Below are 24,586 nucleotides of genomic sequence, written 5' to 3' on the forward strand. Positions count from 1 at the left end.
ACCATCCAAGAACATGTAACATTCACACCTCAATCTTGCCGAACCACAGAGAAACATTAATCATTTGATATAAGTTCACAAAAACATAGATACGCACTTCTGTTTTACTACTTTCAGCAGCATTTGGATCACCTTCCACTAGGTATATCAACCTTCCGATTCCAGCATTTGGGCCTAAAATTGTTGGTTGGGATAAACAGGTTATCAAATAAGTAAAATTGATGAAAAATTAGCTACAATTTATATTACTAGTTTCATTTAATTATGTGATCATTATATATAATACAATTGTCAAATGCTTTAGCTTTATTCAATTCATGTCGCCTTGCCAATTGCTGCAATCGGTTAGCCAATACAGGCCCAATACACTTAACTACAACATGACAACATCATGTGCTGTACTTATGAAATGGGTTAATGTTGGTTGTGTTTATCACAAGTGGGTAAAACTAAAAGGATCAGATTTTTTAAAAAAAGCTACCTATAGGAGAACCGGGGTCAAACACCTCTCATGAAATACGAGTATCTATTTCTAATGTAGGCGGTCTTTTAAACTGCTTTATTTAAAAATTTAGAACGGTCTTTAATTTTACACGGGATGAAAATTACAAAATGAACAAATTACCATAGGGACGATTTTAAAAAAGTGAAGCAAGAAGTGGAGTGAAATGACAAAAATGCCCCCAATGTGACTTGTACATGGGGGACTTAACAGAAGTAGGGACAAAGTGCAAACTACAGGGATGATTTCGGGCAAAAAGTTAACGGAGGGATGAAAAACTGCAAAACTGATAAATAACATGGACGATTTTTGCACTTAACCCTTTTTTTAAAGTGTTCGCGGGTCCACCCTACTCAACTTGGCCCATTTTGACATAGCTATATTCGGGCCAATTCTTCGAATTTATCGGGTGGACCCTTATTCTTTTCTTTTTTTTTTTTTAAAACAGTAAGGGCCGAATTACGGGTATCTGGACTAGATATCGTGGACCTACCCGATCCCCTCCCCCAGCTCGCACCACCCGGTAAAAGCTCCACGAAAGTCAGGACAAAATCCTGGCGGACAATCACAGGCTGTGAGTATCGAACCTGTGACCTTTTGGATAAAAGTTCAGGTATTCAATCATTGAGTTAATCAGTGAAGGACGGGTGGAACCTTATTCGAAAAGTAGTAAGTAACACAAAGCTATCAAAAACCCACAACATCACAAATTGCTTAAAAGATATGTATAATTTATTAAAAAGTTACTTCATTGCGTTTTGCATGTTCCAAGATACTTTAATTTTCTTTCTTGTTTGAAGCCATGCCTTGCTTTTACAAGAGTATATTTGAAACATAAGCTTTATCCTTGGGACAAAGCAAAACCCATGAATCGAAAACCAACATTTTTAGAAAAGGAATATCACACCATCCATTCTTTTATGTATGTATATATATATAAACCAAGATCATCAAATGCAAAATTAATCATATATCTTTTTAATAACTGTCCAGTCTTCTTACTCTATTCCCTACCAATTAATAAATAAATCTTCTATTACATATATATATCTCAATATGGATTCAAAAGTTAGCAGCAGCTTACAAAAATTACTTTCGTATGAAGATTTTGAACCTCTATGCAAATGGAAACGAGAGGACACTCAAGACACACTAGTGATCCATCTCCCAGGTACGGTATATATACATACATACATTCCGAAATCGATCTTTATTTGTTCTTTGCTAAACAAAAAATTACTAGGTGAATAAATGTATGTATATTTGTACTAAAAATGCATGATTTTTGAAGAACTAGTTTAATGTAAGCACTAATTTATTCATGTTATATATTCTTTACATGCTCAAATAATTAGATTTCAAGAAGGATCAACTACGAATCCAAATAAGCAATACCGGGTTATTAAAGATCACTGGAGAGAACGTTGATCAAGAAGGTAAAAAAAAGAGTCGTTTCCAAAAAGAACTCAAGCTTGCAAAGGAATATGACTCAACAAAAATTCATGCCAAATTCTCTCAAGGCTGCCTTCGCGTTACTCTGCCTAAGAAAGTCGTAACACCTCCTATCGTAGAATCGCCCATGCCTCAAGATGATGTAAGAAAGGATGTCGTTGATGCCATTAATACAACACCCGAAAAACTTGCCACTTTGAATGCCACAACAGGAGGAGTAGGTGATCAAGTGTTGAAGTCGAAACTATTTACTCAAGTCATGGTGAACGTTGGGTTTGCATTGGTTGCGGCTTTTAGTGTTTATACTGCTTATAAATATTGGACTTCTTATGTCAAAGTTGATGAGGATTGATTCTTCATATAAAGTCCAATGTCTCAAGTTTAACTAAATGTATTTAATTTGCTTATGTAACGAATTATATATTGCATATATGGAAAAGATGATGAACTACTTGAATTGATATATGCATATATATATATATATATATGTGTGTGTGTGTGTGTGTTTTATGATTATAAAGATTAGTGTCCGGATTTAGCTATAGACTTAATTATGATCATTAGCTTTTTCTCATGCTTGTAGTGAAATTTATATATGTTAGAAAAAATTTTTTTTAATGGGTGGGAACCTCTTCTCATGTATCGTCTTGATCGACATCCAGATTGTGCACCACATAAAATTCATGTCCGGTGACTCACCATTCTCATACATGAATCACACGATATAGTTTTTCCACTTGTATTTAACAAAATTTGAACAAGTAATTTTCTTTATATTTGGTTATTTCCTATAAAGTAAACTTTAATTATGAATCTTATAGATTCAATATGTCTAGCATGCATCTTTTTCTTATAACACCTTTATATCAAAAGTTTTTGTGACAGTGGTATTTATTACTCTCGTACAGAAATATGACTGTGTACATCTCTTCTTACTATACGTTTTTGTCAAGATTGGATATTGTTGTTATTGTGTGAATAAGTAATAATATACGTTATAGGTAAAATAAAACAACTATTAAAGTAAAATAAATAAAACAATAAGTTTCTCTTTACTGAAAATTATTGTGCATCATGAAAATCATCGTGCATAAATATATATTTGTATTTCATGAATCTTCGTGCATCAAATTTACCATGATTTAAGAAGTAAGATCTTATTTTATTTGTTTTACTTTAATACTTACAATAACTAACCTTAATAATAATAATATTTGAAAGAGTTTGTGACATATATAAACAACGTTACGACATTAAAAGTTATCATTAAGTCCACTTGTTGTGCCTGTGTTTCCCAAAATGTTCTACTTTGGAGAGGTGGTCTTTATATCGATCCAAATAAAACCAAAACAAAATTAATTTCTTACCAAACAAACACATTCGGTCAACCCAGACCCACCACCACAAATCGCCACCGTACCACCCAAAACCTCCGGCAATCGCCACCATATCTACTATCATCATAAATTCAAAGCTAATCCCCCCAAACCCAATAAAATAAAATACAAAATAAATTAATAATGAAAAGCCCAGGTGAGAAAAATGGACTTGAATCAAAGAAAAGAGAGCAAGGTGAAAGTGAAAGTAAGGTAAAGAAGAAAGTTAGAATTGTGAAGAAAATAGTGAAGAAAAAAGTGATTAAAAAGGTACCTAAACGTTTATTAGTTGTTAAAGATAATGATAATTTAGATAATAATGTTGTTAGCCCTAATGATAATATTAGTGATTTAGTAGTAGATAATGAAGTTGTAGTAAATGAAAAGGGTAATCTTGTTGCTGAGAATGTGAAGGAGGGTGAGGCTAGTGGTAGCGAAAAAGGCGGGTTTTGTAAGGATAATGTTAGTATGGAAATTGAGAATGTGAAAGAGGTTGAGGTTAGTGGTAGGGAAAAGAGTGTTTGTTTGGTCGAAAACGATGATTCTTTGACGGGTTTTGAAAATTTCGGTAGCTTTAAGGGGAATGATAATATTGTTATGGAAACCGAGAAACTTAATGTTGCTGATAAGAAGGAAGTTGAGGTTAGTGATAGGGAAAATAGTGTTTGTTTGGTCGAAAACGATGATTCTTTGATGGGTTTAGAAAAAGTTGCTAGCTTTAAGGGGAATGATGATGTTGTTATGGAAGTCGAGAAGTTTGATGTTGGTAAAAAGGAAGTTGAGGACAGGAAGGAGGTTGAGGTTATAGATAGGGAAAAAGTTAGTGTTGGTTTGGTTGAAAGTGATGATTCTTGTAGGGATGAAAGTGAGGTTAGTGGTTTCGTGAGTTCGTCAATGTTGGTTGATCGCGATCGGATTGAATTGGAAGATGGTGTTAACACTATGGATGTAGTGGAACATGAAGGTGAGGAGGATGAAGAGAGTTACCAAACGGATGTTGGAGTAAGTGAAAGTGTAAAAGTTGAAGAAAATGTGAAGGAGATTTTGGTGAATAGTGAAACAGATGGTATGAAATCACGGGAAGCTGTTAATGAGACGAGAGAATGGAGTGAAGAAATGGTGGTATCGTGGTGGCGTATGAAGCAAAGGACAAAGATTTTTATCCATGGGTTGTGTAATGAGACAAAGGAAGAAGATATTAGAAGAGTTTTTGAAGAGTTAGGTGAGGTTGTTGAAGTGAAAATAATAACAAATTTCAGATCAGGGAAAAGCAGGGGGTTTGGCTTTGTTAGATTTGCTTCAGGAGAGCTTGCTAATTTGGCCTTGACAAAATTCAGCAATGTCGAGGTAACTATACTTTTGCTGTAGTATTGTATTTATATATGTATTTTCGACTACTTTGAACTACTGTGCTGGAATACCGGAAATTCAATGTAAATGGCGTTGATAACTTGATTTGCTCAGGGCCATTCACCCATTCCAAAAAAAAAAGATTTGCTTAGGGGAATCATATGTACTTCCAAGTCACTTGAACGGATTTTGGAAGTTAACTGTTCAGGATAGCGTTTCTAGACTCTAATTAGTACTTAGGTTCTTAAATCATATTTTGACACATGATGTATTCAGTTTGTAGTTGTAAAGGTTCCTGAAAATGCTTCTTGTTGCTTGAAGTATTTTCCTTCTGAAGCTTAAGTTATATTAGGAGATATACCTTCTTCGTCCCAGAATAAACAGAAATTTTAAAAGGGTACATAGTTTTTTTCGATTAAGAAGATTTTTGTAACTTTAAGGTCTCTCTTACTGATTTATCTAATGCAGTTGTTAGACTTTATAACATTTATCTAATGCCTTCAGAACTTATAACTACTAGTATTTGGTTTATCATGTATAGATTACATATATTTACGACTGATCTGCCTGATACTAAATTTTAGGAATTCTTGTCTATATCTTAGTATAGTTCAAACCACCAACAAGGTGGCTTAGTGGTTAGGCATCCTGATGTCCTCACAGGAGGTCTCGGGTTCGAACCTCCCTAGGTAAGCATCTTGGTGGGGGCTAGGGAAATGGTTCGGAAATAGGCCATGGGGATACCCCAATTAAGCCGCGTACATCTAGACTCGCCCTCTCTGGGTAACCTGGACAGGTAAAACCTCTTCTGTATATTGTCTTAGTATAGTTCATGCAATTTGTACCAATACTCTCAGCTATCTGATAAAGAGAGGTGGAAAAAGGAATTACTCTTTGTTCTTTATTCTTTTCATGGCACATGGGTCTTCAATATGTGTGACAAGTACTTATGACTGCTAGGCTTTACTCTTTAGGAAAATTCTCGTTCTGTGGTTGGCTAGAATAATTTCCCATACAAAGCTTAACCAGGTCTGGCACCGGTGGTTCCTGATATCCTGGCATTATAGAAAATAATAGATCAGAATTTAAATGCATTTGATAATTTAGAGAGGAGTGAGGTGATTACATTTTATCTATCTAGTGTTTAAAAAGATGACCAATTGACTAAAGAACCCCCTTATGATACAATTAGACAAACTTTGGACTAGAGATGGTGGTAGATTATACCTGCAAATTAGAAATCTGTTGGTAATGAAGTTATTAGTCTGATTAATCATTTTGAGTTTATTAGGAAGGAGATAGAGGAGCTCCTATATTCAGTTAAAGGAAATTTTTATTGTACCTTATAACTTTTGTCGACTGTCGTGATCAGAAGCAAGTGTAGGTAATTAATCCCAATTTTGACCTTTTTGTCTGGATGTTCTTGTGAATATGAGATCGCTTAGTCATACTTGTCATGCTTAAATTTTCCCGGTGTTCAGAAATTGAGGTACAAAAAATGAAAGTTATTGTACTTTTTTTATGTTTACATTCATCAGCTATTTGCTGTTTAGTTTTTTATGAAAATCTTGTAGTATACATGTAATTTTGTTTCTTCTAGGCCTACTTATCTTTGTTTTGTTCTTTCAAATGATTTGCTCTCTGGCTTCTGAAATGCAAGTACAGATTTGTGGAAGCATGTGTCACACAGCCGTTGTTGAAGGGAAGGATACTATTTTACTGAGTAATATTGATAACGAGTGGAACGACCAAAATGTAAGCCATAGTATGATTATCGATATGTGCGAGTTTTCAAGCTTGTCTAGATAACTGAATAGATTGATTCTGTTTGGCAGGTCCTTGCATTGCTGCAGGAAATTGGCATCACAAAAATAAATGAAGTCACAGTTGTACCCGACTCTGAAAACACTGAGCTGAATCGTGGATTTGCTTTTGTTGAATTTGAAACAAAAAGGGATGCTCAAATGGCTTACCTTACACTTCAAAACAAAAATGTTTTTGGGAAACATTCAAAAATAAAAGCTGGATGGGCCAAGTCAGTGGCTGATCCGGTCGAAGAAGAGATGCATAATGTATGTTATTTATTATCTTTTAGCTGTCTTTATTTTTTGCATTTGGTTTCATTAAATTTATGGAAAAAGTTGGTGTTGCGTATTTTACTTTTAGGGGCTTCACAATCAATTTGAATAAGCACTTTCATATAAGCTGCAACAAAATATCTGAGGGTTAAATAAAGCTACCTATTTACCCATTTTGTTGACCTATCTTGGAACTGGATGGTGATCTGTACACCACCATTTTTTAACTGTACACCACTAAACATGTTTCACTTTATTGTAATGTACAACACCTTAATGCATGTTTGGTGGTGTACAATTAAAAGTTGGTGGTGTATAGATCACCACCAGGTTCCCGAATGCAGCATACAACTCTCCTGGAAGCTTTTATGCCCGTGTCTCATCATGTCTTTACTTATTTTTTGACAAAACTTTGAAATAATTAGGATTTTGCAAACACTCAAACGTGTGACATTTACATTATAATCACTTAAAACATCTGCATTATATCTGAACCCTATTTTCTGCAGCACATTGATAAGTAATATGATTATCAATATTCAGTACCCATAATCACTTAAAACCCACATACAAACACCCCCTTAATCAAAGTTATCTCCCTGTCTCTTGACAACACCTCAAAATATATATAGTTGATTGGTCGTAGTATCTTACAATAAAAATGGCTGTGGTCTTGTTTTGACAAACTTTTCCACTCTAATACTGAGTACTTCATTCACTCAAGTTACATTGCTTTGTGTAGATCAAATCGGTTTATGTTGAACAGTTACCTTCCTCATGGAACGAAAAGGAAGTGAGAGACCATTTCAAAATGTTTGGTGAAATTGAAAGCATTGCTCTTGCCAAAAATCTCTGGTCAACTAAGAGAAACGACTTTGCTTTTGTCAATTACAAGACATGTAAGGCTGCCCTTTCGTGTATAGAGACATTGAGTTGCAAGAAGTCAACTGGGTACAGTGACCCACAGGTCAGTTAGTTATGTGATCGACCCATTTACGCTTGGATGAGTCAATTTCTTTTATCTGTAACTGGTTAAATGTGTAATATAAGAAACTAGCTTAACAGGAAAGTGCTTCCACTGGGTTGATGGGTCAAATCTGCTGTAGGTCCCTTAGTCTAGTTTTAGTTTAAACCTCCTTCTGGCCTCTACACAATTTAATTGAAATATGGAAAACATATTAGGTACACTCACTGTTTATAGTTTATTTTTTCGAAAAAAAGGTGTTTTTGGTCAACCTAAACCGGTCTGACCACTTTGACCTATACAAAATGATCACCTGTTTTGAGTTTTGACCTAAACCGGTTACCCAACTTGCCCGACCTCATTTTGCCACCTCTAGTTTCCATAATCATGTTTAGGTTGTTCACATAGCTTAAATTTGCAGGCACATCTGAAGGTTTCTCTTGCAAAGTCAGTGCCAAAAGGCAAGTCAATCAAGACCATTCCTGAGTCTGTTGTTACCCAGTCTACTAAGGTTAGCCAAAAAGCAAATCAATCAAGACCATCTCAGAGTGGATATCAAAAGCTAAGCCAGTCAAGACCATCTCAGAGTGGATACCAAACGGCAAGCCAATCAAATCCATCTTGGAGTGGATATCAAAAGGCAAGCCATTCAAGACTATCTCAAACATATTTAGGTGTCAACAATAACAATATGAAGGTATCGAATGTTATTAGACATGAAGCTGGTATAAAAGATGGGGCATCTTCAACTACCAATGAACTTGTACAGCTTTTAAGGGAACAGGCATCATGGAAGCTAGCTGGATCAAGTCCAACTGCAGGTTGTTTACGCTTCCTTTACCATGTTAATAGGTTATGACTAGACATCGTAATTGAACCTATTTACTTATGAATTCGTCATTTTTGGCTGTGTTTATCTCATTGGGTCAAATAATTAATTTACTTAAAAGGAGAACGGTGGTAAGCGCCAAAGTCTATTCTATATACATACAAGTATATGACCGCTAGCTGGTTTTATTTAAAGGTTTAGATTATTATTGTAATTATATTTGTTATTGATTCTTATTAGAAAGTCAAAACAAAGGGCAAAAGTGCTAGCGGGCCAACCTGGTGCCTTTTTGGTCCTGTTCTAAAAATATTACTTTTCAACCCGTTGTCCAAGATGCTTGGCTCTTTCATCTTGATACATCTAGTTATGACTCATGAAAACGTGTATGATTGTTATTTCTCTTTCTCGTATATGCAAGCATATTCATCCTTGATTTTCGTCAGGCTTGAGCATTGGTCATCAACAACCCTTCTCTGGCAGAAAGCAAGTGGTCACAGAACTGGTAATGGTCGTATTACACATTGACACCAAAACAGTAGCTATAGGGAAAAATGTAATGTGAAATTCATCTGGCAGTATATTGCATGAGATTTCACAACTTGGGTGGCATTTACCAATTATAGTTAGGGTCATATTTCACAGCAATAACAATTTACTAAAACATAACTCTTAGTTGTGTTCTGGAAATATGTATGCAGGGGAGCAGACCATTATATCATGATCCTCGAGCATACCACCAAACCCATCTTCAAATTCCTAATGCTATACATAACAGGTTTGTTGTCTGATACATTCCATAATCTGCCATTCACGATTTGTAGTTGTATTTCTCAAGAGAAGTGACAAGTTATATGTTTTCTTTAAAATTAGGCAAAGAGCGACGTACTTGCCTCATTATGATCCGCAACGTGCTCATCACACTGCTGGTAAGATGTTTATCAGTTATCATGCTTGGTTGTACTTGATGGTCGGATTTGAATTATAACCTCATGTCGCTTACTTCACAGGGTCATTCAATATGGTCGAAGCTAATCCTAGTCACTTTCAGGTATGTTCCCTTTGTATTCAAGAAACAGATTAAAAATTCACAATTCTCTACTAGAAATCTTAATATCGGCTTTTGTAGATAAGAGACCAAATGACTTACCCTGCAAGTGGTAGTGTATACAGGCGAATGCGTTAGTTGTAAGTAGCTTATTCTCTTTTTATCATTTCTCATCTAAATCATTAACAGTGAATCTCGAGGTTGGTTTCAAGAGGCTTCACTTACATGGATATTAGATCTCTTTCAATAACATTTAGTTTCTAATTTTTTCAATTGAACAAATACGATGTCAAACATATCTTAACTATGTTTACATCAATAGCAAATATACGCTGACAATATGTAAAGTTCCTCATTTTGCTTGTTATTTTCTTAATCTAGGTTGCAGAGATGTGCAGGACTTGCTAACTTCTAAGGCGGCATTGTCTATGGAGGCTGCTCTATTCATATGAGGTCAAAATGTTGATGTACGAATACCTTGGTTACATATACCAAAATATTAATGCAGAGTTCAAGTAAATATCGGGTCTTTTAATGTTAAAAAGTTATAGTTTGTGCTCTTTGTACATCTAACGTATTCACAGAAAAAATGTTTTCTTTACGACCATGCAAAATTAATGTGTAATTATATTGTAAAAAGAATTTCAAATAAATATCAGGTGGTAACCATAAGATAATTACTTGAAAAATAAATAAAATCTCGATGGATTTAAAGTTAGGGTTATTTAGTTATATTCTGATCCAATGGTATATAGCAGAAGTGAAGTGGACATCTAAAAGGAGAATTAATCTTAGACTGAGATAAACCTTATTTGGAAAAGTAGCTAACGTAGGTAGAACCGTAGAAGCATGTTTTTTCAAAACGTTTTACAATATCAAATACACCTAATTGGGTAAATACACAAATGCAATTTGGTCGGAGTATAACTTAACCAACTCTAATGCACATCTTTATATATACTAAAAGACAACTGACCTAATAGCTTATTGACCAATCATAAGGTTCGATTTCATCAAATTGAAAATTGATGATGTCATAATTATAATTACAAACAAAATTAAAATCTAAAATTTACGGATATCAGTATCTATCTAAATCTAAATTTTAATTGTTTAAAGCATACGTACTAATATCCAATTCAAATTACATCTAACCCCAACAGGCCTAGGCCCAATTCAATTAAAAAACATACGTATGATTATCATTGTTCTTATTAGTTTTGGATTCTAATCTAACTATATTATTATTTTATTACTATAATTATCATTGTTGTTAACCAAATAAAGCTATGGAAAAAAAATACCCTTCAGGTTTCGTAGAAGACAGTTCTAGTTGGTCAAATCTTTCGTAATGACAATCAACAAAAGTCAAGGCCAAACTTTCGACCGTTAGTTTATATCTACAACGTCCAGTTTTCACGCACGGACAATTGTATGTTGTGATATCTCAGATTAAGTAAAAAAAAAGGACTGAAGGTACTGATATGCAACAAAGATGAGAAGACAAAAAACACTACAACGAATGTCGTCTACAAAGAAGTGTTGCAAAAGATGAAGGAAGATACATGCTTCTAATATTCAAACCTGGTTGAATGTTGTTGAATGCCTTTAATTTTATTTACGTTCTTAACATTCTTCAAGGTTTATTCTTTTTTTAAAATATCTTTCATGATAGTTTCTTAGCTTTTTATCTTTTGAATTAATAGAACTTTTTAACTTACGTATTATTAAACTTTTAAAATAATCTAATCTTTATAACAAAGTAAACCCGTGTATTTAACACAAGTTTAAAATCTAGTTCTTTAACATGGTTAACAAATACTTCATATGGGTTATTTATAAGTTAACTAATTCTATGTTTACATTTTTTTACAAACATATCTTTACAAATACAACTTTTATCAATTTATGTATTTTTTTTCTCTCTCTCTCACATATCTTTAGGTCTATTTATCATTTTCCTTATTCATTTGGTTTTAAAGATAAGGCCTTGTCCATCCCTAACCATTTTCTAACCTTTTTCTCATTGTCATATTTGTGTCACATCATCTTTTTTTCACTTTATATTTCAGAAAATATCATTACCAGCCATATTTCTTTTTTATGTTTTTTTAAAATACTTTATTATTTTATAAAACAAAAAAGAGAGATTTTTTTTATTGGTCTAAGAGAAGTTAGCATGGCCCCCTTTTCCTTCTCTCTTCTTTCTCCAGTTTTCTTCCAAGAATACAAAACCATAAAACACTTACAGAATATCTGACTGCCAATCATGTTCTCAAGAAAGCATGTGAGAAAAAATGAGAACGAGATATGTTGGGAACGACCTGATATGGTCAATAAAAGAATTTATTCTTAAGCATTTATCGGCGAAGTACAATTTTTGTACAAAAACAAAGTAAAAAAAAAACGTTAATCATAAATCTTTGGGTTTTATATGTAATGGTTATAAGAACATTCGAGAATGCTAATTAATATGTATTCAAAATCTAGATTAGTTGTGTTCTCACCAATATATGTCATTCAATATTAAATTAAAGCTCATAAAAATGGTTTGTCATGTAATTTAAGTAAATGGTGTTGCAGTTACATGCGTCAGTCGATGTTATTGCTTAAAGTGATGCTTCATACAATCATACGTGTTGATCACGTGATCTCTTGCTAGTTTGCTAGAGTATTTGAAAGGCACGAAATGAATTGATCTTTTAAAGGACTCCGTGGTCTAGTATGCGGGTTGTGGAATCCATACAATCTCTTTAAGGGGCGTTTGGTTCACGAAATTCATCGGAATTCATTGGAATTGGAATGTAAATTTCATTCATAATCATGTTTGGTTAAGAAAATATATGGAATTGGAATTTAAACTTTCCACCAAATTCCTTGAAATTAAGAATCAAGAGAAAAGATTTTTCATGACGTAGGAGAATTAGAAGAATGTTTCTTTCTTATAATTATTTCCCCCCTTATTATAGTGTGTACATGTACTTAGTGTCTGGATTGAAGCTGTTTAATGATGAATAATTTTTCTACACTTGATATATATATATATATATATCAGTGGCGAAGCCAGGAACTTGATTAAGGATGGGCCGAATTTTAATTTTTTTTACCTAAACACTAGTCAAAAGATGAAAACGAAACATCAATTTAGTTCACAAGCAAATATAGTTCACACAATTCCGAATAAAAATATGCAATACGTTTATAACAAAACAATGATAACAAAACAATGATATCCTTACACAAAACTGTATAAAATATCTGAGATAACAAAAACTTATTTAAAATAATTGATAATGAATGGGGTTCATGTCAAATTGAAGTAATATATTCATAAGACAAGAAACATGTCAAAATAAATTCATAGATTCATAAAGACAAACATACTATAATAATATGTAATATAGTACAATAATATTAGAATCTATAATAAACTTGAGAAGGATGTAGTGATCTTACTAAAACGAATTTAAAAATTTTATAATAGAGAAATTATTGTAGTATATGTCTTGTGGAATGCGTACAACAAACAAATCCACCAATATGTCTCAGCTAATAATGACAGTGACGAATACCTGTGATTATTGTACTACAACTTGCAAAGTATAACACTTAGAACCATATATCTTCAAAATTATAAGCTTTTATGAATTAAATGTATGAAAATCTAATATTGATAATATCATAAATCTACGTCCAATATTGAACACAGGTCTAAAATCTAATATAATAATAATATAATGATGATGAAGAAATGTATAATTGATACTGTATTAAATTACGAAGTGTCAACCGAGATGAAATGATTCACAAAAGAATTAGGATGGGCCATTTTATATCATTGGATCAAAACTATAATATAGGCTATATAAAACTCAATGTGTTGGGTCTCTTAGGATGGGCTATGGCCCTTTCTAAGTATAGAGTGGCTCCGCCATATATATATATATATATATATATAAATAGGGACAATCAAATAAGAATAGTTTTAAAATATGAACGGTAAGAACACTTAAAAAACATAATTTTGATGCATTAAAAGTCCATAAAACTAACATAGTGCATAACTAATTATCATTATTTAAGTGTATAACAACACATTGTCCTGTCAAAATCAAGAAAATCATGTTTTTTGTTTTGTGCATCCATCTTGGATGCATATTCTTCAAAATGATGCATCCACCAAAAAACATGATTTTTTCGATTTTGACGGATCAATGTGTTGTTAAACACTTAAATAATGATAATTAGTTATGCACTATGTTAGTTTCATGGACTTTTAATGCATCAAAATGATGTTTTTTAAGTGTTCTTACCGTTCTTATTTTAAGACTGTTCTCACCGAAGTGTTACCCTATATATATATAGAGATGATCATAATGAAATTAAATAGATTATCCGGTTATATGTAAAATAAAACAAATACTAAAGTAAACTAAATTAAAAAAAAAAAAATTGGGTTCATGAAAAAACTAATAGAAAAAGGAAATATATATATATATATATATATATATAGGGTAACACTCCGGTGAGAACACTTTTAAAATAAGAACGATGAGAACACTTAAAAACATCATTTTGATGCATTAAAAGTCCATAAAACTAACATAATGCTTAAAATTGTCATTATTTAAGTGTTTAACAACACATTGATCCGTCAAAATCGAAAAAATCACGTTTTTTGTTTTGTGCATCCATCTTGGATGCATATTCATCGAAATGATGCATCCAACAAAAAACGTAATTTTTTTGATTTTGATGGATCAATGTGTTGTTAAACACTCAAATAATGATAATTAGTTATGCACTATGTCAGTTTTATGGACTTTTAATGCATCAAAATGTTGTTTTTAAGTGTTCTCATTTTAATTTGGTTCTTATTTGATTGTCACCCTATATATATGTGTGTGTGTTTCGTGAATCTCAGTGCATCAATTTACAATAATCAATCCTTAGATTATCCGGAAAAAAGGAAAAAATTAATTGAATATATAGATTAAAAAATATATATAAAATGGAATATGTGGCTGTTATACACCCAAGCTTGGGTATAGAACCCCTCACATACTAATTTTTTAATATATATGTAAATGTTTGGCCCCTCATGAATTTTATAAATTAAAAAAACAAGATGTAAGGGTTCTACACCCAATGTATAATAGCCACGTAAACCTTACCCTCATATATATATATATATATAAAATAATGAAACTAAATAGAATTTCCTATTAAAAAATGGTTTAATAAATATTTATAAAAATTTGATGTGGGTTATTTAGCTCATTAGTTAGCAAAATCAAAAAGATAATCTTTTTTTTTTTTTATAAAAAAAAAAAAAGAAAAAAAACACCAATATGCGTTAAAATCCTTAATGCGTTTAAATTTCTAGTAATTAACATAAGACTTACTACTAATAGCAAAAATCCATAAAAAAGAATCCCTATTACTCCTACCCAGTTTTCCCCAACAAAATTAAAATCGCATTAAAATAAAATTAAAATTTAAAATCTCCTGCCATTTTCTGATGAGCATATTTGCAATGCAATAAGTCTCCAACAACACCCACTTTTTTATTCATCTTTTTTTCCCCAACTATTTTCTTGTTCACAATCAGCAGTAATTAGGGTTTCAACTACAAGACCCACCACTTAATTTACAAATTACAGGTTTGTTTTTCAATCTTAACTTGTTTTATACAACAAATTTTGATAATTTAGTCTATACCCATATGTTTATTTGTGTAAAATTTGCATCTTTTTTTACTTATGTTTATATGTTCTTATTCTGTTATAATATCTGGTTACGTGGTTGAAATTGTATATATATATATATATATGTATGTATATAACGCGAAATCTATTGTAGGAGATACATTTTGAAGCAGCTATCCCTATTATATTATTTTGTTATGTAATGTAAGTTGTCTCACATTGGAATCAAAATATAAGCTTGATGCCATAATTAGTCCTAAGTTTTCGGCTACCGAAACCTTCTATCATATTTTTAAGCTGTGATTGGAAGGTATTAGGCAGACCATGCCTTTGGACCAAATTCTTGAAAATGTGAAAATGCCCCCTGAAATGACAATTTTGTACAAAAGACGCCGAATATGTGATTTACAAATGGCTTTATGCGACGCACGTTATGAATTTTCGATGAAAATGTTAAATACATAAGCACCCACTAGTTTTTGCTGTTGTGAAAGCCACTTCTTGTGCAACTATAAAGAGGGATAGCCGGAAAAGAAATGAAAGTAAATAAATTATTCACGCGACAAAGTAAAAATGTTGTGCCTTCACCGACTTGAAATTGAGTTTAATGTTTTGTTAGACATCACAGTGAGTTATTGTTCAGATTTTTTCATTTTGCATACTTTTATTTGTCAGTTCAATCATACACTGGCAACTAAACTCATAATTAAAATATAAGCTACTTTTATGATTGACTTTAGTTTGGTTTAGGAATGTCACATTTATTCAAAACCAGACTTCAAAACTATGCTCAAAAAAGAAACATGGCATTCCCTACGTATACGTGTGAGATGCAAGGCCCGCCACATAGTCGGCTTTTCAAAGCTCATGTCACGCTTGATGGAAATACTTATGTGGGACCTGAATTTTGCACAACATTGAAAGATGCAGAACACGCAGCTGCTAAAGTAGCGTTCATGTCATTATCACCCGAAGGAGAACAACAAGTTCGGTTCATAAACTATGTGTTTTTGTTGTTTTACCGTAGTAGTACTTGCTATTCTTAGTGAATTCATTGTTCCTTTTTGTTTTCAATTCAGGATGATTGTCTATATAAAAGTCTGTTGCAAGAATTGGCTCAAAAGAAGGGTCTTCTTCTTCCCATTTATACCACAGATCGAACCGGCCCTCCTCATGTTCCCTGTTTTTCCTCTTCAGTTCAGATAGCAGGTAGGGGTGGACAATGCACATGCTTTTTTATTATAATAGAGTTTTGCTGTTAAAAATGTTTTAGAAAACGGTTTTGTTATGGTAGTGTATATTTTAATCAGAAAGTTTTGGGTCGTTTACTAAACAGATGACCACTATGTGGGGGAAACCGCACGCACTAAGAAACAAGCGGAGATGAATGCCGCAAAGGTTGCTTATCTTGCTCTTAGCAAAGGTAATGAGTTTAAGTTCACGATGATGCATGCATGCATTTAGGTTCAGAAGGTTCATGGTTTAAGAGAAATTATTGTTTTTTAAAAATGTTTATCAAATCTTCAAATAAGTTAAATGAGTTTTTTTTTTTCCGGAAGTCAATTGTAACGAGATTCACATGTTATGTTTGTGTTACAAATATACCTTTTCTTGTATGAAAGCTATGTACCAAGGTGGACTTATAGCCATCATACGTACCCTCATAAAATGTGTTTTGTAGTGTAAAATGGAAGGATTATTTTATGATGGTTGTTCGTCGTTGGTGATGCATGTCGCAGGAGCATGGTCTCATTAATGTATGTTTTGTAATGTGAAATCTAAAATAGGAAATAAAATGAATTGTAATGGCCTATGACCAGGATATTTTTGGTAACAGTTGTCTCACCGGTGATGCATGCTATAGGTGCACGTTCTGGAGGTGGCACTTTTGACCCATAACCTATGAATGGGCTGATTTGGATTATTGTTTATCTTTAGTTGGGTCGAATAAGTAAAATAAATTTAGTTAGAAAGGAAACTCATCAAATATGGTTGGAAGTTTCCCCTGATAATCATTGTTGATGCATATAACTTCCTAAATCATTTTACTGAAATGTTATTGTTTTGCTGAATAATCCAGCTTTTGTAATGATATTTGACACACTATTTCTATAGAGAAGTTAAAAAGATTTTGACAGCATGTGTTTTGGCCAACCCAACCTAATTTGAACTCTACCACAAAGTTATCTTATTTGAGCCGTTAAGTAACCTAGTTTCTCTGTTTTCGCACCTCTAAGAACACTAGTTCTAAATTGTTTACCAAAGACCATCCTAATTGAATGTTAGTAGCTACACATCAGCTACATAATTTATGGTTTGCCTTTTATTCCTAAGGTGGACCAAGAACGAACAATGCAGCTGCCGTCTCCAATATTCAAACAGTGGGAGCTTCTAGTTCCGGATCTCCTATCTTGCAAACAGCTGTGACTCACATAGATGAACCAATTATCATACCACCTGCTAGTGAGATACAAACAACCATCAATGATCAAGCCTTGTCAATTGCAAATGAAGCTGAGAAAGGAAAAGGTGAATACAATAGCTCTTGAAATAGTACCGAGTTTCACTTGAGGTTTTTATCTCTTCATATAAATATATTTACATACAAGAATGTACGTTTACATATGCTATTTATAAATAAATGTGATTTATTGCAGAGACATGAATCTGAGTTGGATAGGGAATATTCTTATTAATTAGTCCTAAACTTGGCAATGAATTTTTTGAAGCTTCCAGTTCTAAATACAATTAGAAGTACTAATCTCCGTTTCATCTTTATAGGATATCAGGATTTAAAAACTTTCCAAGATATTATAGAGAAGCATAAAAATACCATGGCGCTACCTGTGATCCATCAATCACAGCCAAAAGACACACCAGAAGTTGCTGATTTCGCAAAACTGAGTATCAGACAGGAAGATGTTGCAACTCACACTACTAAAGGTACACCTGTACATGTGTTTCCCAACGCACTTGTATGAAAATTTTAAATGCTACTTCTTTAGGCAACTTTAAAATTCACTTTCTTGGGCTCATTTATATGTTGGTTAACCTTTGTTGTGCAAAAATAAATATGAGTCTTTTATAAGCCATAGCCCTACAGCCTTATCCTTAGCATATCCCTATAATTAATAAAGTTATTAGCTCATGATCCTGTTTACATGGAATAGAGAAATGAAGTTAGGCGCTTAAAATTGAGAGTGAAGAATGAACGAAAATGGTATGCTTTTTTGATCGTTTGCAAACATTATATTAACTTATCTTGTCTTCAGGGTCTGGTGCACGTGAAAAGATAAATCAGTTGCCTTCCGCTGCTGGTGGGAAGATAAACCAGTTGTCTTCCACTGCAAATGAAATGATAAATCAGCTGTCTTCCGCTACAAGTGAAAGGATAACTCAGCTATCTCCGACTGCAAATGAAAAGATAAATAAGTTGTCTCCTACTGAAGTCACCTTCGACCCAGTTGTGGGTTCAGATGCTCTAAGGACACGTTCAATCAAGATTGTGATTCGACCACACATAAAAGGCATGAGGTATGATGGTCCGATCCAGGTTTCTGATGAAGATTGGGTGGCCATGAAAGTGGATGTTTATGAGGAAACGTGATTTGGAATGTAAGGCGTCTGAAATTCAAGTTCTTTAGGTCTTTAAGTCTTTTGGGTGTCTTCTGGTATCTAGAAATAACCATTATCGGTGATGTAGTGGTATTTGGAGTTCATATATGTATATCACTATTTTTTGGTCTTAGAAGACAAGTATCACATGAATCTGACATGCACAAACTATTTGTGTTTTAGACCTTGGAGCACTTTTAATATTCACTAGTAACTAGTAGTCTCCTATGGTTTATGCTTAAGCGACTTTACTGCTAACGTATCCTCTAATAGCATGTTCCGAGTAGTGATGGCAACATGGACGGGTCAGACAAGGTATTGATTATTTATTCAAATATGGAAGCACCGTTTAATGAGTTTTATACTGTAGTAATGTATACTTACACGATTGCTGACATAATGACCTCTATACGAAATTCTTAAACGCATAGATTCATGGTTCCGAGTTGTTCATTTGGCCTGGTCAACTCAAACTTTCATTCGAATATGATTTTAGGAATCGTTCACCCGATGAATAACAGGTTATATTCATTACATATGCAAGTACATTGTAGTTGACTTTTGATTAGCTCAATAAATGCGTGATAGTGTGATACAGTTAAAAGTCAAACAAACATAAACAAGTATATTGCTACTAGAAGACTAAAAAAACAAACTAAATTTGGTTTGTATGAATTGTATCATGTGTAAGTAACGCTTGGTGCTTTTTACTTGTTCTACAAGAAAAAAAATATAGTAATATAGAAACAAATCGTCAAGATCGGGATTCCTACACAAGTTGGATAGTTTTTACATATAAAAAATTTATATAATATTAAGCTCTTAAAGGTCAACATCTGATGGTAACAACCATGATTTGCATTTAAAGTTTGAAACATGACCAAAGTGTTTGTATAAACTTTCCAATTGCTTCCTTCCCTGTAAAACAATATAAATACACAAATTTCTCATATCGGTGGTCGAGGGACTGGTCGGTAGAGAGCTAATTAAGGGCCGCGTATTCATTTTTGTAGAAACAGAGAAATGGGTCAACTTGGAGATGAAGAACTTACCTTCATTTTCAAGAAACTTGACAACCCAGATGACCGAAAATCATTCTCTAAAGTTTCCAAACAACTCTTGAAAGTTTCTTGCATTCGTCTAACCACATTGCATTCTTCTTTTCCTGATATGCTGTTTGATATTCTACCCACATCCTCGAATCTGCTAAACTTTCACTGTCCGAAGCCACTGTTAAACCATCACATAAAACTACTAGCAAAGTCATGCCCAAAGCTTCGCGAATTACACCTTCCGTTAGATGAAAATTCTGACCAAGATGAATTCGAGTTTGATTTTGATGATGATGGTTTGTGTGCAATTGCAAATGGTTGCAAAGAATTGCTTGGAGTGGATTTAAGTGGGAGATTACACGTTGGGGACGTGGGAATTGTATCCCTTTTAAGATCATGTAAGAGGGTATACAATTTAACTTTGGCTGGATGTGTTCGCGTGACGGATGAATCTCTTAAAGTTATTGGAGAATGTTATTTAGAGATGTTAGTTTTGAAAGGTTGTTATTTGATTACTGATTTGGGTTTGAAGTATCTTGCAGAAGGGGAGTTAAAGCATTACTTGGATAATCTTAATTTAAGTGAATGTGATAGGATTAGTGATGATGGTATAATCTACTTGAAAGAAATGGGTGGTTTAATGTGTTTGAATCTGTCAAAGTGTGGGGTTAACGTTACTGATACCGGACTTGTGGATTATTTGTCTGAATTTCAGAATCTGTATTGGTTGGATTTGTCGTGGTTGGTTAATGTGACGGATATATCATTGAGTGTTATTGCAACCAAGTGTTTGATGCTGGTTGAGATTTACTTGACGGGTTGTCAGGCAATAACTGTTGAAGGTTTACGTGCTTTTGCTCAACATCCGGGTTTGGAAGTTCTCGACTTGGTGTCTTGTCATAAACTATCATGGGAGGATGTGAAGTCATTCATCTTGACATGTCCACAGTTAAAGCATATTCATCTCAGTAAGAGAATAGAGATGTCAATGCCAAACCGGTTTAACAACTGCCAGATAGATTGGAAATGATCAAAGGAGGTGCTATACCTTGTATTACTTGAATTTGGTTTTCATTATCTAGAAAAAGATATGGTTTTTGTGTTATGTTAAATTCAGTTGGGGTTTATTTTACTTGAACTTGGCACTGTTAATATCTTATATTTGCAATTAACTTTTGATTTGTTCTTTTAAGCTTATGAATGTATGATAAGTTTTAGCTCATGTTTGATTCTTGAACATTCTCAGTTAGCGTTATCTCGCCCATCCTATGCCTGCGAGTTATTAGTAACCAGTTACACCGACCTGATCACCATTAATATAACTTGGCCCGTTTTGACCCCTTATCCAACCCATGCCCAGTTTGCTAGCTCTTTGTGCAAACATTGTTTTTGCCATACTTAGTAATTATTCATAGTTTTCTATCCGTAAATCTAATCTAGGCTTGATTAACATAAATTCAGATCTTATGTTAACAAGAAACGAACACCAAAAGTAGTCATCAAGAATTTCAGCTTTGCACATTGAAAACATTACTATTGAATACTACAAATTGTAAATTATCAAGAATCTTAAAATATAATTGTATGTTTTATAGGAATAATACAAGAATGAACAGCTTATAAGTGTACTAGCTCATCCAAAATTTTAGTTAATCATAGCCAATGGTGAAGCAGACCATTCAAAGCTACCGCGAAGTTCTCTTCCTCGAGTACTCTTCTTTTTTATTGAGTCGAGATTCTTATCATATTTTCTACCAATTTTATTAGTAAATGCTAGTGAGTTTTTACTACCATTCCTGATGTCATCTTTAGTAGCACCTCCATTGATGAGTATTCTTGTAATGCCTGCATAGTTTAAAGAATCCGCAATTTGCATTGCAGTTACACCTTTATTGGTTCTTGCTTTTACATCTGCACCTTTCTTCACTAGCAATTCAAGAACATCTGCATTTCCTGATTCAACTGCACAATGTAAAGCTGTGTACCCGTCTCCATCACGTGCATCAACGTTTACACCCTTCTCGATCAATAACCGAACTACCTCAGTATGACCCTTGAATGAGGCCCGGTGCAAAGCAGTCCACCCATGCTGGTCTTGCCCATTGATGGCAGCTCCACTTTCAAGAACCCTATTGACTGTTCTCACTTCGCCTTTTCTTGCAGCTACATATAACCGGTCACCAAGTCGTAGTGCATCAAATAGCCTCGTGTGTCCGTGTTCAACTGCCACATCGTAGGCCGTTTTTCCTGACAGGTTTCGGATGTCTTTGTTAGCTCCTTTATGCAGTAGGAGTTTGACCATGTTTTCATCGCCAAGAGCTGAAGCTATATGCAAAGGGGTCTCATTGTCAGCTAAGTTTCCGATATTGGGTTGTGCTCCACCAGCCAATAGTATCCGAGCACAATCTCGTCTCCTCTCCTCCACCGCCAGGTGTAAAGCGGTGTTCCCATCTTTGGTGACCGCATTTACATTAGCTCCTCTAAGTAAGAGGAGCTTTAAAACATCCACATGACCCCCACCAGCAGCAAGGTGAAGCGGGCCCCATGTGGATGACTCAGACTTCTCAGTGTTGGCTCCATGAGCCAACAATAGCTCCACTATCAAATTTTCACCCGAAGATGCTGCATCCTCGAGTGGAGTTGTCCCTGACCGGCTCCTAGCCTCGATATTTGGCTCAAACTCCAGTAGCATCTGGACTAGGTCAGGGCGACTTTGTGATATCGCCAAATGAAGTAACGTTTGACCCTCAGAGTCAACCGAATCCACAGCCTTCCAACCCATATCACTCTTTTCTAACACATCCCTAATTTCATCCATAGACCCATTCTTGACAAGCCTAGTCATCACCAAGGACCCAACAAACATGACCTTGATACCACTATCAACAAACACTTGTTTCTTTCTAGTAGTAAACCACTCGATAGGAACCGAATCATGTGTTGAGGATGGATTTTTGACCGCGGCGCCAGGAACCACCACACTATGCAACAAAAAAGAGTCATCACAATAAGGAAATGACCCGGGTAGACTAGAATTTGAAGGAAAATCGTAACTGATCTCGACAACAACTGTTGTTAGTGGAGATATGATCCCGGATTGTGGACGAATAGTGTAACGAGTTTTGTTCATTGGTTGCAACCTAAAAGCAACCGGCATTGTGTACATAACATTCCTTAAAGTAAGTTGTCCACAACACTTTTGGCCCTGTTCTATTCTTATCGCGACCACATTCGATGGCTCTAAACTTATCAACCGGTCCATATTTGATCAATCTAGCTAGCTTCTTCTAGCTCGGAAGCAGCTAGCAGCTTATATCGGTTTTTGTGAGCTTTTCGTTAGAAAAGAATAGCTCAAAAGGCAAGAAGTAAAGATTTCAAGACTATGGTTACATTGGTGTATATATAAAAAAAAAAAAGATGATCAAGGTTAAAAGAATGCCGGCTATCACTAAGGAACTTCCAAATGGTGGTGTTAATAACAATGGTGAATTGTTGTATTATTGGTCCTTTTTTCATCTATGTCACTTTCATCATTGTATTTTTGTCTGTCACCTTCGTAGGATTATGTAAGCACTTATGATTCTTTGACACAAAAACACTCGCATTCCGTTGTTCTTAAAAAACGCAACACTTTTTTCTTAGTTTTTAACATAAAAATGTAACGTTTTAATCCAAATATGCTTTCTTGACGGTACTTAATAATTCTCATTATAGCTCCACCAACTTTACATGTGAACGTTTCGAGTTCGAAATATATGAAAGACATTTCAAGGAATTTCATAAAAAAAGTCATCCAGTGAAGCAAGTTTGAGTCATGCAGAGAAAATGGTTATCCTAATTAAAATGTCATGCCTAGCGGTTTAGTTGGGGGTTTCTCCTCTTACTAGGTATTGGAGGTGTGAGGCTCTTTAGCGCGGACCCGATTGAGACAACGTATGCTAAACCCTCCCCTAGAAGTAATCCACAAACGGTACTTAATATACCCAACACAAGTTTGTCGTACATAATTAACATGCAATTACTATGGTGTTTTTATGTGGCAAAAACATTTCATTGATCATAAACATGGTTTTTGGAGATTCGCGTACTTTTCAGCTTTTCTTTTCCTCTATCTCTGATCTTTTTGTGTATTTTTTAGTGTCAATTATCTTCGTTATAATTTACGAGTTGTCGTATATGTGAATGTTTACGATAAAAATGATAGGCGATTTAATTATGAAGATCTTAGGAATTAAAGGCAACCAAAATGACAAAAGTGAGATCGAATAATATATAGGTTAAAACTTGGGGTTTGTTTGCTTATAATTTTGCTATAGAATCTCGAGACAATTGTCTTGTGTTTAATTGTTTTAGTACTAGTCCAAAATAACGAAGGGACTGAATTTGAAATTTTCTATGAAGTAAAAGTAGGGATGAGCAAAAGACCCGTTGGCCTGCGTCCGACCCGGAACCGACATGCCCGAAGCCCTAACGGGCCGGGTCACGGGTCACGTTTTTAGTGCATTCGCAGGTCACGGGTTGGACGGGTCGGACCGAGCCGGATCGTGTGAAGGCAAAAAACGAAAAACTGTGAAGGAAACCCGTGACCTGCCTGAACCCGACCGAACTTTTACGG

The 24,586-nt window shown here is 34.2% G+C and overlaps 5 protein-coding genes across 6 annotated transcripts; 4 read left to right on the plus strand and 1 right to left on the minus strand.

The window, feature by feature from the left end:
• Positions 1–1,454: 1,454 nt before the first annotated feature.
• Positions 1,455–2,415, plus strand: LOC122583038 (22.0 kDa heat shock protein). The gene is made up of 2 exons (XM_043755480.1): positions 1,455–1,673; positions 1,858–2,415. Exons 1-2 carry the CDS (start codon positions 1,559–1,561, stop codon positions 2,304–2,306), a joined length of 564 nt encoding a protein of 187 aa, XP_043611415.1. The 5' UTR covers positions 1,455–1,558; the 3' UTR covers positions 2,307–2,415.
• Positions 2,416–3,244: 829 nt separating this feature from the next.
• On the plus strand, positions 3,245–10,221 carry LOC122582046 (multiple RNA-binding domain-containing protein 1-like). Of its 2 annotated transcripts, XM_043754392.1 has the most exons (11): positions 3,250–4,677; positions 6,346–6,435; positions 6,516–6,752; positions 7,501–7,725; positions 8,144–8,543; positions 8,995–9,053; positions 9,250–9,326; positions 9,422–9,477; positions 9,559–9,599; positions 9,678–9,736; positions 9,978–10,221. In XM_043754392.1, the coding sequence occupies exons 1-10, from the start codon at positions 3,475–3,477 to the stop codon at positions 9,732–9,734; spliced, it is 2,445 nt and encodes an 814-aa protein (XP_043610327.1). In that variant the 5' UTR covers positions 3,250–3,474; the 3' UTR covers positions 9,735–9,736; positions 9,978–10,221. The 2 variants fall into 2 exon arrangements, with proteins under 2 accessions (XP_043610329.1, XP_043610327.1); XM_043754394.1 differs by lacking the exons at positions 8,995–9,053; positions 9,250–9,326; positions 9,422–9,477; ... (1 more) ...; positions 9,678–9,736; positions 9,978–10,221 and having other exon boundaries at positions 3,245–4,677; positions 8,144–8,362; positions 8,437–8,520.
• A 4,854-nt stretch (positions 10,222–15,075) lies between these two features.
• On the plus strand, positions 15,076–19,101 carry LOC122581958 (double-stranded RNA-binding protein 1-like). The gene is made up of 7 exons (XM_043754289.1): positions 15,076–15,259; positions 16,055–16,290; positions 16,384–16,513; positions 16,641–16,727; positions 17,639–17,833; positions 18,086–18,247; positions 18,577–19,101. The coding sequence occupies exons 2-7, from the start codon at positions 16,057–16,059 to the stop codon at positions 18,909–18,911; spliced, it is 1,143 nt and encodes a 380-aa protein (XP_043610224.1). The 5' UTR covers positions 15,076–15,259; positions 16,055–16,056; the 3' UTR covers positions 18,912–19,101.
• Positions 19,102–19,942: 841 nt separating this feature from the next.
• LOC122583603 (F-box protein SKP2A-like) lies at positions 19,943–21,001 on the plus strand. Its single transcript, XM_043755988.1, has one exon. The coding sequence runs from the start codon at positions 19,943–19,945 to the stop codon at positions 20,999–21,001; it is 1,059 nt and encodes a 352-aa protein (XP_043611923.1).
• A 615-nt stretch (positions 21,002–21,616) lies between these two features.
• LOC122580852 (protein VAPYRIN-like) lies at positions 21,617–23,233 on the minus strand. The gene has a single exon (XM_043753004.1). It carries the CDS (start codon positions 23,231–23,233, stop codon positions 21,617–21,619), a length of 1,617 nt encoding a protein of 538 aa, XP_043608939.1.
• Between the last annotated feature and the right edge of the window lie 1,353 nt (positions 23,234–24,586).

Source organism: Erigeron canadensis, chromosome 9, assembly GCF_010389155.1.
Source record: "Erigeron canadensis isolate Cc75 chromosome 9, C_canadensis_v1, whole genome shotgun sequence".
Classification (NCBI taxonomy): domain Eukaryota; kingdom Viridiplantae; phylum Streptophyta; class Magnoliopsida; order Asterales; family Asteraceae; genus Erigeron; species Erigeron canadensis.